Source organism: Bufo bufo, chromosome 1 (assembly GCF_905171765.1).
Source record: "Bufo bufo chromosome 1, aBufBuf1.1, whole genome shotgun sequence".
NCBI lineage: Eukaryota > Metazoa > Chordata > Amphibia > Anura > Bufonidae > Bufo > Bufo bufo.
The window spans coordinates 462,175,824-462,194,738 of record NC_053389.1 but is presented as its reverse complement, the minus strand read 5'-3'; the positions used below and the strand labels follow the sequence as shown (position 1 = coordinate 462,194,738).

The 18,915-nt window shown below is 43.5% G+C and overlaps 1 protein-coding gene across 1 annotated transcript in view; it reads left to right on the top strand.

Annotated features, from left to right (window-relative positions):
• Positions 1–18,915, top strand: part of CEP290 (centrosomal protein 290) — a 210,964-nt gene that overhangs the window by 167,195 nt on the left and 24,854 nt on the right. The window contains exons 43-45 of the mRNA XM_040408592.1: positions 8,119–8,242; positions 10,698–10,832; positions 10,945–11,031. Of these exons, the coding sequence (XP_040264526.1) occupies positions 8,119–8,242; positions 10,698–10,832; positions 10,945–11,031 (346 nt within the window). The remainder of the gene's footprint in view (positions 1–8,118; positions 8,243–10,697; positions 10,833–10,944; positions 11,032–18,915) is intronic.

The window sequence follows — 18,915 nt, the reverse complement described above, 5'->3', positions numbered from 1 at the left end:
CTGCAGCTAAGGGGGCGTGTCTTTTCATGCTGGAGCTCCCTCCCTATCACAGCTCAGGAGACAGTTGGATCAGACTGAGCATGTGCGGCCATCTCAGTGAGCCGGACAAAGAAATAAGAAAAAGAACACAGTGGCTATGCTAAATGTTTAAAGGGGACCTTTCACCGATCCTGACATTGTGAACTAAGTATCCTGACATATACAGCGGCGCCCAGGGATTTCACTGCACTTACTATTATCCCTGGGCGCTGCTCCGTTCTCCCGTTATGTCCTCCGGTATGTTCGGGGACTTGGTTATAGTAGGCGGAGTCTGCCCTTGTCCTGTGGGCGTCTCCTTCTCCTAGGCTGCAGCGCTGGCCAATCGCAGCGCAGAGCTCACAGCCTGGGAGAAAAAACCTCCCAGGCTGTGAGCTCTGCACTGCGATTGGCCAGCGCTACAGCCTAGGAGAAGAAGACGCCCTGGAGAACAAGGGCAGACTCCGCCTACTATAACCAAGTCCCCGAACATACCGGAGGACATAACGGGAGAACGGAGCGGCGCCCAGGGATAATAGTAAGTGCAGTGAGATCCCTGGGCGCCGCTGTATATGTCAGGATACTTAGTTCACAATGTCAGAATCGGTGAAAGGTCCTCTTTAATTACATGCAATTACAAAAGTATTCAGATTCAGGTGCTGGTTTGAAAACCAGAATATTTTTCCTTGGACAAACCCTTTAAAATGTGCCACTTAATAATCTCATAATATATGGAGTTATGGTTTTCATAGTGTGAGACATAAGGATAATAATGTCGCCTTGATATGCCATGGCCTGTAAGAAAGAGCTTGGATAGCTGCCTTGTTCTTTTCTATATACTTTGGTGACTTCTACAGTCTTTCCATCTTAAGGCCTCCTGCACACGACCGTTGTGTGCACCCGTGGCCGTTGTGCCGTTTTCTGTTTTTTTTCGCGGACCCATTGACTTTCAATGGGTCCGTGGAAAAAACGGAAAATGCACCGTTTTGCAGCCGCATCCGTGATCCGTGTTTCCTGGCCGTGAAAAAAATATGACCTGTCCTATTTTTTTCACGGCCAACGGTTCACAGACCCATTCAAGTCAATGGGTCCGTGAAAGAACACGGATGCACACAAGATTGGCATCCGTGTCCGTGATCCGTGGCCGTAGGTTAGTTTTTATACAGACGGATCCGAAGATCCGTCTGCATAAAGCTTTTTCAAAGCTGAGTTTTCACTTAGTGAAAACTCAGAACCGACAGTATATTCTAACACAGAAGCGTTCCCATGGTGATGGGGACGCTTCTAGTTAGAATACACTACAAACTGTGTACAAGACTGCCCCCTGCTGCCTGGCAGCACCCGATCTCTTACAGGGGGCCGTGATCAGCACAATTAACCCCTTCAGGTGCGGCACCTGAAAGGGTTAATTGTACTATCATATCCCCCTGTAAGAGATCAGGGCTGCCAGGCAGCAGGGGGCAGACCCCCCCCCCCCCTCCCCAGTTTGAATATCATTGATGGCCAGTGCGGCCCCCCCCCCCTCTATTGTAATTATTCGTTGGTGGCACAGTGTGCGCCCCCCATCGGCCCCCCCTCCCTCTATAGCATTAACAACATTGGTGGCCAGTGTGCGGCCTCCCATCTTCCCCCCCCCCCCCCCCCCCCATCATTGGTGGCAGCGGAGTTCCGATCGGAGTCCCAGTTTAATCGCTGGGGCTCCGATCGGTAACCATGGCAACCAGGACGCTACTACAGTCCTCGTTGCCATGGTTACTTAGCAATAGTACAATAGTAGAAGATTCATACTTACCTGCTGCTGCGATGTTCGTGTCCGGCCGGGAGCTCCACCTACTGGTAAGTGACAGCCTCAGGTCTGTGCGGCGCATTGCTAAATGAACTGTCACTTACCAGTAGGAGGAGCTCCCGGCCGGACACGAACATCGCAGCAGCAGGTAAGTATGAATCTTTTACTATTGTACTATTGCTAGTAACCCGCTGCCACCAATGATCGGGGGGGGGGGGGGGCCATGGGAGGCCGCACACTGGCCACCAATGTTGTTAATGCTATAGAGGGAGGGGGGGGCCGATGGGGCCGATGGGGGGCGCACACTGTGCCACCAACGATTTATTACAATAGAGGGAGGAAGGGGGGGGGGGGGGGCGCACACTGTGCCACCAACGATTTATTTCAATAGAGGGAGGAAGGGGGGGGCCGCACTGTGCCACCAACGAATTATTACAATAGAGGAAGGGGGGGGGGCGCACACTGTGCCACCAACGAATTATTACAATAGAGGAAGGGAGGGGGGGGGCGCACACTGTGCCACCAACGATTTATTTCAATAGAGGGAGGAAGGGGGGGGGGGGCGGGGGGGGCACACTGTGCCACCAACGAATTATTACAATAGAGGGAGGAAGGGGGGGGGGCGCACTGGCCACCAATGATATTCAAACTGGGGAGGGGGGGGGGGGGTCTTCCCCCTGCTGCCTGGCAGCCCTGATCTCTTACAGGGGGATATGATAGTACAATTAACCTCTTCAGGTGCGGCACCTGAGGGGTTAATTGTGCTGATCACGGCCCCCTGTAATAGATCGGATGCTGCTAGGCAGCAGGGGGCAGTCATGTACACAGTTTGTAGTATATTCTAACTAGAAGCGTCCCCATCACCATGGGAACGCCTCTGTGTTAGAATATACTGTCGGAAATGAGGTTTCACGATCTAACTCATATCCGACAGTATATTCTAACATAGAGGCGTTCCCATGGTGATGGGGACGCTTCAAGTTAAAATATACCATCGGATTGGAGAAAACTCCGATGGTATAAAAGGGACTCCAGACTTTACATTGAAAGTCAATGGGGACGGATCCGTTTGAAATGGCACCATATTGTGTGAACGTCAAACGGATCCGTCCCCATTGACTTGCATTGTAATTCAGGACGGATCCGTTTGGCTCCACACGGCCAGGCGGACACCAAAACGACTTTTTTTTCATGTCCGTGGATCCTCCAAAAATCAAGGAAGACCCACGGACGAAAAAACGGTCACGGATCACGGAAAAACGGGACCCGTTTTTGCGGACCGCAAAAAAATACGTTCGTGTGCAGGAGGCCTTAGATGGAGTTTTTTAGCGCTCATTTTGGCAGCTTTTTCCCTTAAAATCAGCTAAAAAAAAAGCAACTCAAAACAGCTGTCATGTGTGGACATGTTCTAAGGGTAACTGCACACGATGAGGTTCACACCTGTTTAACGTATACATTGGGGGAAAAAAAGGATACAAAAGCTTAGCGCACCACACTTTTCTATCCTGCAGTGTCCAGTAAAAAAAACACATACATTAAGGGTAAACAAATTTACAGCATTAGAGATTTGATAATAAGATAAATTGTCACAAAAATTTTGTAGAAAGAAGCATGTGTGAAAAAAAGTGACTTGTTAAAAATACCTTTAATAAATGATCAAGCGGGTATAGGTATAAATATACCAACTGTGAAAAAGCTACGTTGGCCGAGATAACTCAGTAAGGGAGTAGCGGTCCCTTGGACAAAAAAACAAACATAATGACACCGTAAGCACAAAAATAGGTAAACAGAGAATAAAGAATAGATAATTACTTGTAGCCCGGAAGGTGCGGGGCTGAAAATTAGCACTAGCTACCCCTAGAATCCCTAGAGGTCTGCTGTGCCCAGGTCAACCCCCTGAAGGTGGAGGTTCCCTGTCCCCGTACCTAGTGCTAACCGGTCCCTGGAATTCCCTAGTTACATAAGTTCCAGGAATTTTTTTTTTTTAAATGACGAATAAATGGTGCTCTATATGGATGTGTGTCACCGTTATTCTCAAGTGAACAAAATCCGTTGGTCACTAATTGTTCCCAACAGAAAAATGGTCACCAGTAAACCCCGACGCGTTTCACCTAATGCTAATTAGGCTCATCAGGGGGTACAATGAAGTATGGTACTTAGCTTTGCAACCGGATGTTTAAGACCATGATACTTTATTCCGCTGCTGGTCCCCAAGAGAAGGAAAATAAACCTCTTTCCGCTCAAAGGTGCAGGCGGTAGAGATGGGGATTAATCCAGACAGAGGTCGAGCCTTAAAGGACTCTAGGGGTAGCTAGTGCTAATTTTCAGCCCCGCACCTTCCGGGCTACAAGTAATTATCTATTCTTTATTCTCTGTTTACCTATTTTTGTGCTTACGGTGTCATTATGTTTGTTTTTTTGTCCAAGGGACCGCTACTCCCTTACTGAGTTATCTCGGCCAACGTAGCTTTTTCACAGTTGGTATATTTATACCTATACCCGCTTGATCATTTATTAAAGGTATTTTTAACAAGTCACTTTTTTTCACACATGCTTCTTTATACGTTAAGGGTACTTTCACACTAGCGTTAAAGTCTTCCGGTATTGAGTTCCGTCACAGGGCTCAATACCGGAAAAAAACTATTCCGTTTTATCCAAATGCATTCTGAATAGAAAGCATTCCGTTCAGTATGCATCAGGATGTCTTCAGTTCAGTCCCTCTTACGGTATTTAGCCGGAGAAAATACCGGTATTTTCTCCTGCCCAAATTCCGGAATACTTTCCGGAATGCCAGATCCGGCATTAATTTCCATTGAAATGTATTAATGCCGGATCCGGTACCAAGTGTTCTGGAAAAACTGATCCGGTTTCCCGGTCTGCACATGCGCAGACCTCTAAAAATGTGCAAAAATAAATACTGGATCAGTTTTTCTGGATGATACCGGAGAGACTGGTCCGGTATTTCAATGCATTTGTCAGCCGGATCCGGAAACAAATGCTATCCGTTTGCATACGGATTTCCGGATCCAGCAGGCAGTTCCGGCAACAGAACTGCCTGACTGATTCCTCTAACGCAAGTGTGAAAGTAGCCTAACATATACTTTTTTTTTCTAATGGAAGAACGGATGCCACTGTGTGGCATTCTTCTGAGGCATCCATTAATGTTTTGTATACGTTAAATATATGACAAAACCTGTTGTGAACCCAGCCTTTACATATGGTTTTTCCACGTGCAGAAAAAAAACACAGCGTGGGTCAAATCTCATATACACTTTGTGTACGTTTTACATGAGTAAATTGACCTGCTGTGTGTATTTTAAAATCCACAGCATGTCAATTCCCCACCTTATGTAAAGTGGTTTTCCCCATAGACTTCAATGGGTTGTCAACGTGGAAAAAAAAGTGTGCACCAAAAAACGCAAAAAAAAACCTTACCAAAACTGGCAATATTAGTTATGTTCCAAGATCTACAGTATAGAACTTTTAGTTTTTTTAATTATGATTTTATTTTTTACTGAATGAAAGCAGTTAACAATATATTTTCTTCAAAAAATAAATGCAAACCGTTCCTGCACTAGTGACATGTAGTTATTAGAGGCATCAAGTCCAATGGTCAACTTGGAGTCCAGTGAGCACTGTGGCAGGGTGAGTGTGTAGTCCTAGTGAAAGGGGCCGTGTAAGAACATTTTAATAACCATACATTTAGTATACACGAAGATGTATATTTTTAAGAGATCTAAAAGTAACACAAAGGTCACTAAATTGAAGTGTGATGTTTCGTGACCCTTCCATTAAGTCGCTGCACACATAATACACATAGTAAAAAAGGCTGACTTTCTTCATGTAATTGGTTTAAGAATAACAGCTTAAATGCATCACTGGAATTAATTTGCCAGGTTAATGTCTGGAGAATGGAGGGTACTGGAGACTCTTGCGATAATTAGAGACATTACACATGGATGCACAATGTAATAATGTGGTTGGGAAGGCCTAACCTCTGCAGGCAGCCAGGGAAATGTATTATTGTTAACCTTGTAGCAAAGGATGAAGAAAAATGCGGCACTTCCTTTCAAGTCGAGCAAGATTGAAACTTTACTCATTTTGAAGAAGGTTTATTAGACTGTAAGATGAATTCTTATGGTCCTGGTCATAAAAAAAATAAAGAGAATGAAACACAATAAGAGTCATTAACTATGACCTTTAAGCCAGAAACTGGTGTAAAAAAGTTGCAAATCGGGGGTTTGTTACCTTCTGTCAGTGCACCTAAATTCAGCACAAATGGTGGGTGTAGAGTCCATTGTAGGTGCACAGAGGATGCATTTCATTTGTGACTAGGTGTGCAGTGCAGGACTGGCATGACACACCGGTCTTTGCTTAACCCCTTAAGGACCCTCGCCGTACATGTACGGCAGGCTGATCGGGCGGGTCAGTAACTGCCGGGCCCCTGCTGCATACGCCGGCATAGCTGAAAACACTGATGCCGGCGTATTAACCCGCAGCATGCAGAGGGTACGGGTGCCCTACGCTTCCCCATCAAGTCCCCGTGCTGCAGTGGCAGGAACCCGATGGCAGAGAAGGCAAGCCCGATGCCTTCCATAGGCGTTGGGGCTTGCCTTCTACAGAAGCCTGTGAGATCCAGCCCTTAGGATGGGTCTCACAGTAAGGCTGTCAGCATAGAAAGCTGACATGCAATGTAATACAATACAGGTTGTATTGTAATGCATTGCAGAGGGGATCAGTCCCCAGAAGTTGAAGTCCCAGAGTGGGACAGGTAAAAAGATTATAAAAAAAAAAAAATGTGTTTTTCATAATAAAAAAATATGTTTCAAGTAAAAAAATAAAATAACATTTCCCAAAATAAAACAAAATTGTAAAAAAAAGAAAACCAGACATATTGGGTATTGCCGCGTCCATAACGACCGGCTGTACAAAAATATCACATGATCCACCTCCTCACCTGAACGCAGTAGAGAAAAATAAAATAAAAACTGTGCTAAAACAATCATTCTTTGTCACCTTACATCACAAAAAGTTTAATCCAAGCGATCAAAAATCATATGCACCCAAAAATAGTGCTAATCAAACCGTCATCTCATACTGAAAAAAATGAGCCCCTATATAAGACAGTCGCCCAAAAAATATATATATATATATATATGGCTTTTAGAATATGGGGACACTAAAAAAATATACTTTTTTTCAAAAATGCTTTATCATATAAAACTGAAACAAACAACAAAAAAAGTTGTCATATTTCGTATTGACGCGTCCGTAAAAACCTGCTCTATAAAAATAGTTCATGATTTAACCTGTCAGATAAACATTGTAAAAAGCAAAAAATAAAAACCGTGCCAAAACAGCTATTTTTTGTTACCTTGCCCCACAAAAAGTGTAATATAGAGCAACCAAAAATCATATGTACCCTAAAATAGTACAAAAAAAACTGCCACCTTATCCCATAGTTTCCAAAATAGGGTAAATTTTTTGGAGTTTCTACTCTAGGGGTGCATCAGGGGGTCTTCAAATGTGACATGGCAACTTAAAATTATCCCAGTGAAATCTGCCTTCCTAAAACCATATGGCGTTCCTTTCCTTCTGCACCCTGCCATGTGCCCTTACAGCAGTTTACACCTAAAGGGTTAACAAAGTTTGTAAAATCAGTTTTGAATACCTTGAGGGGTGTAGTTTCTAAAATGGGGCAATTTATGGGTGGTTTCTATCATGTAAGCCCCACAAAGTGACTTCAGACCTGAACTGGTCCTTTAAAAATTGGGTTTTTGAAATTTTCTCCAAAAACTTTAAGATTTGCTTCTAAACTTCTAAGCCCTCTAACGTCCAAAAAAAGAAAATGTAATTTACAAAATGATCCAAACATGAAGTAGACATATGGGAAATGTAAAGTAATACCTATTTTATGAGGTATCACTATCATTTTTAAAATCGGAGAAATTGAAATTTAGAAAATTGTGAATTTTACCAAATTTTTGGTAAATTTTGTATTAATTTATAAATAAAAATGTTATATTTTGACTCAAATTTACCACTGTCATGAAACACAATATGTGACGAGAAAACAGTCTCAGAATGGCTTGGATAAGTAAGTGTTTTAAAGTTATCACCACATAAAGTGACACGTCAGATTTTCAAAAAATGGCAGGGTCCTGAAGGGGTTAATGACCCTACTATTACTGTTATGACTAGATGTTGAAAATATATAGCCATTTAGAAAATTTTGGGGGAAAACTCCCTTTTAATGTGATTTACCAATCAGCAGTTTGTTTTACAATTGCTACATATTAATATTTTTTATTTCCATAGAACAAAGCAGGCGTTGCCTCGAGATTCTGTGGTGGATGAACTGCACTTAAAAAATCAATATCTGCAAGAAAAGCTTCAAGTACTGGAACGCCAGCTTTCGAGGGACAACCTATCAAGGCCCTCTGTAAGTATTGTGATACATAGCACTTGCTGTAATGATTTAGGTACTGTTTTTGTAGTGTTTTGCAAACTGTTTTCTGTGTACCTTTGCTTGGCATATGTTCATACTCGACCATCATATCTGCCGAGTAAAATATATCTGGAAATCTAGCCAACCTAGGTCAAAAGAAAGCTGAAGGAGTTTCCTATAGCAAGCTATTTTAATTTCATAAAAAAAAAAAAAAAAATTCTGATAGGATAAGCAGTAGTTTTATTGGTGAAGTGTTAAAGATTTTCTAAAGTATCTTCTGTTGAATGAATGGACCCATACTAAATTACTTAGCGATCTGTAAAGCCATTGTGTCCTATATGCCGCTGTTATTATTTTTTTCTAGGAAGGAACTCATTTACATATTTTTTGCATTGTATTTTCATTTATAATGTATCTTAAAGGGGTTATCCCATGATTAATGTAAAAAGAACCAGCCCGGTACCTCACATGGGTCCAGAGATCTCCCCATTCATTGGTCCTCTTAGATTTATATCAGCCTGGCAGCTCAAAGAGCATGCTCTGTCTGCTGCAGCTGGTGGCAGTTGAATGATGGAACTGAGCATATGCGTCTATCTCAGTGAGATGGACAGAGAAGTTATTTAACCCCTTTCCAACCAGTGGACTTTAAAGAAGGAAATCGGGACTAATGTTTGTGACCTACAGTAACGCAGATCACAGACTTTAACCTTTCAGATGTTGTGGTCAAGCATGACTAAGGCATCTGGACAAGCAGAAGCTTGCAGTTCCAGGTGTGCTCCGGCTCCCCCTCGGCAAGGATCGGGTGACCCGGATGCAGTGTGCAGCAGCCTCTGTACTCCTGAATGACAAGAGGCTGACGCACATTAGTTCCTATAGAGGCCCTGCCTACACATCACAGATGGTCACTCATCCAACCGTTATCCTAATAAATCGAAGACGATGACAGGCAGCAGATAAGGTAGAAATTAATGTCCTATCCAGTGATGGCCAGTAAGCAGTGTTCGCCCGCGAACACATGCGGGCTGCCATCTTAACTCACAAGTCCGGCGATGCACAGGTAAGCCCTTACCTGTGCCTGTGCTGCGAGCCGGTCTGAAACAAATGCGGTCACCGGGAGCAGGCAGTTCCGAGAACAGCCGCCGGGGGCCTTCATCGGGCTGTTCTCGGAACTTCCTGCTCCCGGTGACCGCATTTGTTTCAGACCGGCTCGCGGCACAGACACAGGTAAGGGCTTACCTGTGCATCGCCGGACTTGTGAGTTAAGATGACAGCCCGCATGTGTTCGCGGGCGAACACTGCGAACTGGCCATCACTGGCCCTATGATATATGCATGTGTATCCTCAACTTCTCTTTTCTTTGCATACAATATGGACATGTCACACCTCAGAATGTAGAGGAAGACAGAGAAAAGACTACTTTTCTTTCCTATGTGCGAGAAGCTGCAGTAACTCCTAACACAAAGAGAAGCCTCTTTAAAAGAACGAAGGCAAAGAAAACAGTTGTGGTGGATGACGACTTTAACAGTTTTGCCAAGCATATGGAGGTGTTGTCTTCCTGCACAGCACAGAGCAAAGAAACACATGCTGAAAATGTGGATGTCTCAAATCCTTGCCTGGCTGTACATTACACAGATAATGCCTCTGCCATAGCAGGAAGTGAAACCGCTTCTGATCTGGGTGATGAATTGCGTGTTTGCAGTAGAACAGAAAATGCAACAAGTTCTAAAAGTCCAGAAACAACCACGCCAGCCAGCAACACACCTTCCCCAAGATCATGTGACGCTGCCAGTGGGGCACAGTCTTCTAAACCAGGCGATACTTCACTTCCTGTTAGTACAACCGCAACCCCAGGGCTGGGCGATGCATCTGCCATCGATGAGCAGGAGTCTGATGATGATGATGATGATGATGATGATGTTGACTGCCAGAATACCTTTGACATGTCATCCAATAAAGCCAGCAGGGCAAATACAGTTCAAGAAGTTGAAGATACCCACCTTTGCAACGATGGACGATTGAGTAGAAATGGAAAGATGAAAGAGGAAGAGCTGACAGAGTTCAATTCTGCACATCACAATGGAAGCACAATAACTTCTAATGCCAAATGTCCTACTACTTTACATGATGGTCAGCAGACTTCTTACTCTAATGCTAAGGAAAATGAGGCCTCTATGTGTGGAAGGAAGGCATCTGAGAAGGACTGCGCTAATAAACTGGATATGAGTGTAGACCTCAATGCTCTTCTGCAGGTGTGAGAGTCTTCTATTGCCTAACCTTCCCCACATTATCTCTAGTGGTTTACTTAGTGTATCCTTTAGCAGTAGGTAGGTCTTCAGCACTGCTTATCTAGTTGTGTCTTGAAGATATTTCAAACCCAATGTATATTATGTAGATGGCATATTGTAGTAAATCATGTATTTCAGTGTAAAATGGTTTATTTTCCCTCCAGACATCAGGGGTTGGATCAGAGGATCCATCCAGTAGAGAAATGGAACTGCAGAAGGAAAATCTGAGACTGTCTGCTGAAAATGTTGAGCTGCAGTTCCAAGTGGAGCAGGCCAATAAAGACTTGCCTCGTTTAAAGGTAGCATGTGACTATTAGAATTCAAAATGAAGTGTATGCATACTCCTGGGCTGCCGTTCTTTGTGTGTAGTACAATTCTGATAACGCCATATGTTTATATTTCACTTTTTAGGATCAAATATCTAATTTAAAAGAAATGTGTGAACTTCTCAAAAAAGATAAACTGGAAGCAGAACGTAAAGTTGGAAATGTCAGAGGGGTGAGTTCCGACATCTTGTACAGTTCTCTGAAAAACAATCAGTCCCCTTCCACATCTGCCTTATTGCTACATATTTTACACAGAATGCTTTCTTCTCATTAAGTTTTTAATATTGGACAAAAAGAACAGGAGTAAATACTATTTTAGAATGATTTTAATCCAACATCATAATGGCTGTATTAACCAAAAAGCATCTGCCCCCCCCCCCCCCCCACCCCCCCTTAAAAGGGTTTTCCAGCCATGGAAAATACATTTGAAAACGGCTTAGAAGGCTAGCAATGATGTCAATGTCTGTAAAGCGCTGCGGAACATGTCAGCGCCATATACGTGCATAAAATAAATAAATAAAACAGAAACAAAGTCATAACTTTCTGATTCCCTGCCATTCCAGTTCCGGCCTCTACTTCCTACCCCTCTGAACAGTGGTCTGTGTCGGGAGGGAGCAGGAAGTAAAGACCGGCAAGGGACCCGGGAATCATCAGAACGGGGTAAGGGATTGGCGAGTATGATTTGTTTGTGGATGCACACTTATAGCAGCAATAATAATTATAATATGATGTCCGTCTTTTATATTATATAGAAAGCTGAGGGGGAAGTCTGAACATACAGTAATTTATACCATTTAAAACTTTGCAGTAATCTTTTATACAAGAAAATAAGCGCAGTGGTTTCATGTCAGACTGTATGTACAAATGACACTGTTCTGTGACAATACATTATACAGTTAATGGGCAGTTTATGACCAGTAGCAAAGTGGTTATTAGGCAGATATTGAGAACATCAGATCACTTGGAGTTAGAAGAAAGCGTGAAAGCATTTACGATCAGAAATTTCTGGCGCAGATTGTGACGCAAAGGTTGGAGAAGGGGCAGGCTGGCAGGCCCGTCTCATTCCTCATTTTCTCCGCCTGCTTTAGGCCTCATGCACACAACCGTTGTTGTGGTCCGCATCCGAGCCACACCCATTCACTTCAATGGGGCCGCAATATATATAGTGGAGTTTCGCTCTGGTAGATAGGGTAAGCGGGCACAGTACAGAGGCAATATACAAGTTCTTAAATCAAAACGTCCGTGTTTATTCACACTTGAGGCAATTGCACAAAACAGCACGTATCTTTGCAGTCTTGGTGTTAATAAGGTTAGCTGGATGCTGAAGCTGAGCATATAGAGGTTATAACATTGTATCATACAAACAATAATATGAATCACTGTACAGGCCGAGCAAAGAAGTAATAATCTGGCCACTTCATGGATTTCACCAGGCCTCAAAAGTAAAACAAAACAATTATCTTTATGCAGAAAAACGCTTACCGTATTTTTCGCCCTATAAGACGCACCGGCCCTTAAGACGCACCTAGGTTTTAGAGGAGAACAATAAGAAGAAAAAATTATTTTCCATTAGACCTCAGGTCAGACCAGCAGTCAGAACCCCAATGTTAATCAGACCTCAGCTAACAGCTAATAAGACCCCAATAAGACCTCAGATCAGACCCAATGTGAATGAACCCCAATCAGTCCTCAGATAAGAACCCCAACCTCTCATCAGCCCCCATATGCCTCTCATCAGCCCCCATTACCTCATATCCGACCCCATATACCTCTTATCAGCCGCCATTGCCTCTCATCAGCCCTCATGCCTCTCATCAGCCCCCATATGAGCCCTCATGCCTCTCATCAGCCCCCATTACCTCATATCCGACCCCATATACCTCTTATCAGCCGCCATTGCCTCTCATCAGCCCTCATGCCTCTCATCAGCCCCCATATGAGCCCTCATGCCTCTCATCAGCCCCCATATGAGCCCTCATGCCTCTCATCAGCCCCCATATGAGCCCTCATGCCTCTCATCAGCCCCCATATGAGCCCCCATGCCTCTTAGCAGCCCCCATGCCACAGAGAACTTAAAATAAAAAAAACACTTACCTCTCCTGCTCTAGACACCGCCGCTCCTCACCCACAGCGCGATCCTCTTCATTCTGCTGTCGGCTGTGCTGTGATCTGATGTGCACAGCGTGAGGTCACAGAGTGCCCTCGCGCTGTGCGCAGTACACTGCACAGCCGAGGACCAGGAAGCAGTGAGTACAGAGTCTTCACCGCTTCCTGGTCCTCCGGTACTAATGAGTGCTTCCATAATGGAAGCGCTCATTAGTATTCGCCGCATAAGACTCCTCCTTGCCGGCTGACGTCACAGAGCTGGAGCGCTGAAATCGCGCGAGCTAGCGCATGCGCAGTGTCGGCATCATGTTCATTCCCTGTGCTGGCATCAGCACAGGGAACGAACTACGCATGCGCTAGCTCGTGCATCGCGAGATTTTGGCGCTCCAGCTCTGTGTCAGCCAGCAAGGATGAGATTCGGAGGACGCGGGGCGGTGCTGGGCTCCTTAACGCTTGACTCATCTCCGGCTACAGGACTCATATCAGCTAATTTGCATATCACTCAAAAGGTTTTTTTAACACAATAAAAGCGCGGAGAGCTGTGGGACCTGGGTACTGCAGATGTGCTAGTGGCCATCTAGCAGCCCATGTCCCCAGCTCTGTGCGCAAAATCATGGTGACAGGTTCGCTTTAACTCAAATTTCTTATCTCATCGCGTTATCTTGAGACAAAAGCCATTGAAAAGCAATTGAAGGTGTTTGCTTAGATTAGATAACACTACTCTCAGAAAACAGGAGTGTTAACTCTACTCCATGCGTAGGTCTGTAAAAAAAAAAAAACTGCAACACTGACATCATCCATATTTTTTTGCAGACCGCAGGTCGTGTGAATGCACCCTAAAGGACACAAAAAATGTGTATCTTTCACACTTCATCCTAAGACTAAATAAAGTGATCAGCCGAAAACATTAATTATGGAAGGGTTTCCATGTGGCAGCTGCATCCTTACGCACTAATATTGTTTGGCGACATACTAGTTTCACAAATGTATATCACAATGTAGTTACCCATTTGTGTAATGTATAGTGGCCTGCCATCATTTGGAAATTCTTGCACTAATTTACTGTTACTTTTAATATTATTCAAAACTTTGGCTCATACTGTTCTGAACATCCAAGTGAAGAAAGATTATTCATAATAACAATTTCAATCATTTATGAACATTAAAGTAAAGGAGAAAAGTGGTATTGATGCATCTGCCACCCACATGCACAGCAAGCTTTTCTTCCCAGTTTCTTACATCAATACATTTATCATCACTGTCCCCCAAAAATAGTAATTACAGATAGAACTTTTCTCTTTCCTCACACAATAGCTATTGTATTTTATCGCATATGTCATTGGGGGACTCAGCATCCAAAGTTGTAGGCTTTGCTTCTCCTCTGCATGCTACATAGCTTTTCTGCGGACACTGAGCATCTCTTTCATTGCTTACTGTCTGTAGGAGTCTGTTCTGCTTTTTTAGACTATCATATTTTTCGCTCCATAAGACACACTGGACTATAAGACACACCTAGGATTTAGAGGCGGAAAATAAGAAAAAAAAAAGTAATTTTTTCCCAGACCTCGACCCCCAAGCTCCATCAGACCAGACCCCCATTCCTTCTTAGACCTCAGATCATGCCCCCCAAGCTCCATCAGACCTCAGATCAATCTTCTGTATCATACTCTAATTGCTTTTCTGACCTCAGATCAGACCTCTAAGCTTTATCAGACAAAATATAAATTAACTTCTCTCCTGCTCTAGATAATGGAAACGGGCATTAACATTCGCCATTTTTCCCTCCATTTTTGAGGGAAATAGTGTGTCTTATAGTCCAAAAAATATGGTAGTTAATTTTGTTCTTTTTCCCTTTTTATATAGAGAAGAAAGCTATGGGGTTACTTAAACAGGATCCTTAAAAGTAACATCACCTAGATTTTTATTTATTTTTTACTAATCAAAACCAAAATATAAATTTTTACTAATCTGCTTTTCTATTTTCTGATTGTAGATTTTTAAATGTCATTTTCTGTGCATGATTATGGAGGCTGCCTTCTTGCCTAAGCTGCTATTAACAGCATTTAGAGAGATGCTTTACTGCAGTCACATGCTCCATAAGAACATGTGGACTGGAAATGACTCATTGACTTCTATAGAAGAGTTTTCTTAAATCAAATCGTTTTTATTGAATCAATAAATGCAGAATATTACAAAAACAATACGTTGTCTTTTCTTGCTTTATCCACCATGTGGAATCAGTGTACAACAGTAACCGTAGAAATATCAACACACAGTTTTATCAAGTATCTATACATAACGTGTATACATGTTAAAACAAATATTTGAGACAAAGAATTGCATATATCCTAACAATCTCAACTCCCCTCCCCCCCCCTACCCTAACACCCCCCCCTCCCTGTTAACTAGTCTTGAACCTTCTCGAGCCTATATAACCACGTGAGTATGAGATAACCAATAACTCCACATTTTATCAAACTTCTGAGGACACCCTCTCTTCACATACACCCCTTTTTCAAGTATCAGCATGTCATGCACCTTCCGTTCAAACTCACTCAGTGTAGGCGGACTTCCCTGGATCCATCTCATAGCCACCAGCTTCCTGGCCACATATAACAACCTCCCCACAGCAACCTTGACCGATTCAGTCCCTCCAATCTCAGACACATACCCCAATACACACACCTTGGGGTCTTTTTGAATTTTCAATGTCATTTTACTATTAATCATATTTCTTACATCCTCCCAATAATTACCAATTACTGGACAAGACCACAGCATATGTAACAAATCCGCACCATCTTCCATACACTTTGGACACTTGTCATCAATTCTTACTCCAACCTTTTTTAGGAACACCGGTGTTTTGTACACTCTATGTATGATAAATAGTTGGGACAGTTTGCCCTGTTCGCTCAAGGACACCTTGGGGACTCCTTCCAATATATCTTCCCACTTATCTTTAGACATATCCCCCACGTCAGCCTCCCATTTTTTCATTCTTGAGAGCGGAAACCCCTCTAAGAATTTTCGAAGTAAAAGAGCGTACAACTGTGATATCAGCCCTCTTCCCCCCCCCCCTGACGGGAGAACAAGCTTATGAACCACCTCCATTTGGGCTATCACACATCCTTTCCGCAGTGTGACCTCAAGGGCATGCCTCATTTGAAGAGATTTATAGAACCACCCCCTAGGAATATTAAATTCCTGCTGCAGGTTTTGAAATGACTTACATATCTTGTCCTCAATTAATTGGCCAATTCTCGTCACTCCATAAGTTTCCCAGTTCCTAAGTCCTGGTATGGCAAAAAATTCAGGCAACAGGTGATTCTTTCCAATAGGGGAAAGTTCACTGATTCCACCTACACCTCTTAGCTGCTTCACCTTTGCCCAAACTCTTTTCATAAGTTCAATAAGAGGGAGTTTTTCCCTCCCAGCATGCATTCCTGAGCCCTCCAGAATGCCCATAAGGTCACGACTGCCCAACCAATGCTGCAATATCTGCCCAGTCATATCCGGTACTTGTAAATCAATCCATTCCTTGAAATGCTGACATTGGGAAGCCAGAAAATAAATCCATGCATTAGGGACAGCCAGGCCCCCTTCCGACTTAGGATACTGCAATGTCTCCAGTTTAATCCTAGCCTGACCATATTTCCAAGTAAGATCCCTAAATATAGAGTGAATTTTCTTAAATCTATCCAGGGGGATCCATACGGGAGCATTATTCAGTACATAGAGCAACTGGGGCATCATAACCATTTTTAAAAGGTTCACTCTACCTACCACCGAGAGAAAGAGTCTACACCATGACCTCACTTTAAGTCTGAAAGTAGCCAGCAACGGGGACAGATTAAGGTCTTCAAATTCCGACAGTCTAGGTGTTCTATACAGTCCCAGGTATTTAAATTTATCCACCCAAGGCACCCGGCTATCTACTTGTCTGCCTGACAGGGCCTGCCCATCTATTGGCATCAAAGAGGATTTTTGCCAATTTATCCGAAGCCCAGAGAAGCCACCAAATCTGTCAATCAATGCCATGGCCGCATCCAGGGACGCACCAGTATCGCCCATAAAAAGCAGAGTGTCATCAGCGTACATAGCCACTTTGTTGTGCAGCCCACCGTATCTAAACCCCTCTATATTTGTTGATAAGCGGATATACGCTGCAAGCGGCTCTATTGCGAGAGCAAACAATAAGGGCGACAATGGGCATCCCTGTCTGGTGCCCCTGGCAAGAGCAAAACAATCTGACAACCCTCCATTAGCTCTAATTCTCGCCTTAGGACTAGAGTACAGGACCTTTACCCACTGAATGAACCGCGCTCCAAAACCCATGGTTTTCAAGACCCCCCACAAGTAGCTCCATTCCACACTATCAAACGCCTTGGCGGCGTCGAGAGCAAGCAAGGCCCTGTCTCCACAATTATCCGCCGGAATATTTAAACTAGCATACAGCCTACGGAGATTAATAGCCGTAGATTTCCCAGGCATAAAACCGCTCTGGTCCGGGTGCACTATGGTCAGATATGAAAATTACATACGACCCACTAGCACGTATTGAGACTTTGCATATGAAATTTTTAATTGGTCAGGGAGACCACAATTGTCTCTAGGTTAATACGTGCTACTAAATGTATCAATAAATTGTATATAAAATCTAACGTTTATTTGATACTCTTAAAATTAGATGCCTAGAACTCACATATTAAAACTATCAGTGGTGCCAGCCCTGTTGCAATATATCTTATATTGTATCATTTTATATGCTTATTGACCACTGGGGGGCCCGCACTCTATTCCCTTTAGTAGTTCCTGCTATCACGGTTCAGCAGTGATCATAGTTGTTACATAGTGCACTGTTATTGCCACAGTGTACTTCTCTAAGCCTCAGGCTTTTTTCCAATGTGCTGAAGGATACCAGCGTTCTGTTATTCCCACAGATACTGCTCTAAACAGCGGGCTCCTTCCCAGTGTGCAGATTGATAACTAGCATGTACTGCTTATACTTGGCATGGCACTCGCTGCCTAAAACCACATTTAACACACTCTGCCCCCCGACATGTTTCACCAAGCTATCTTGGCGTCTTCAGGGGAACGGGCAGTGTTTGTGTTGGGGGCGGGACTCGGCTTTTAACACCTCCCATACAGTGTCATGATAGTGTTATCCTATGTGCGTCTCTCTTGCCAGACTCAATACTTATCTAACCAATCCGTGCTGCCGTTAGGTACAGTGCCCGTGGTGAGATCCTCCCACTTCTCTCTTCTCCAATCCTCATCTATCTGCGCCGCTCGTCTGTGCGCACGGCCTTAGTGTAAACCGCTGCTACCGCTTGTTAGTCCTCAATACGCATGCCCAGGCACTTTGATGCTACCTCCATTCATTGCTGGTAAGGAGCTTGCGTCGGGACTTGATGCCGATCATAGATACTGCATCCTCTTTGCGCATGCTCCAGAACTTGATGATCTTTTCGGCTTGCTATCAGGTATCTATGCGCGTGCGTCCGGACTTGGTGCTTGTGATACTAATCCTATTATCACTGGGCATGCTCAGGCTCTTAGTGCTTCTACTTAGTCTGATGTTCGACACTGGATCTGATTCACTTTCTGATCTATAGAATCCTGATAGGGTAGCACTTCCTCATATAGCATATACCCTACCTTCATTCCTTCATATTTTGCCACATATTAGTTGCTGTTCTCACTTTTTTATTGATTTTTATGTGATTTAGTTATTTGTACTAAGGTGCATGTGTTCCTAGTGCTATTATATCCGACTCTGTGGTCACCTATTGTTCTAGTGTATATTGTTGTAGGGGGGGGGGATTTTTCTGGATCCCCTGTTACAGTTTAGTATATCCCCTACTATAAGTGATTTATCTATGTTCCCATTGTGCATGATGGTACTTAATTAATCATCTTCTATACCTACTTATTATATATAATAGAT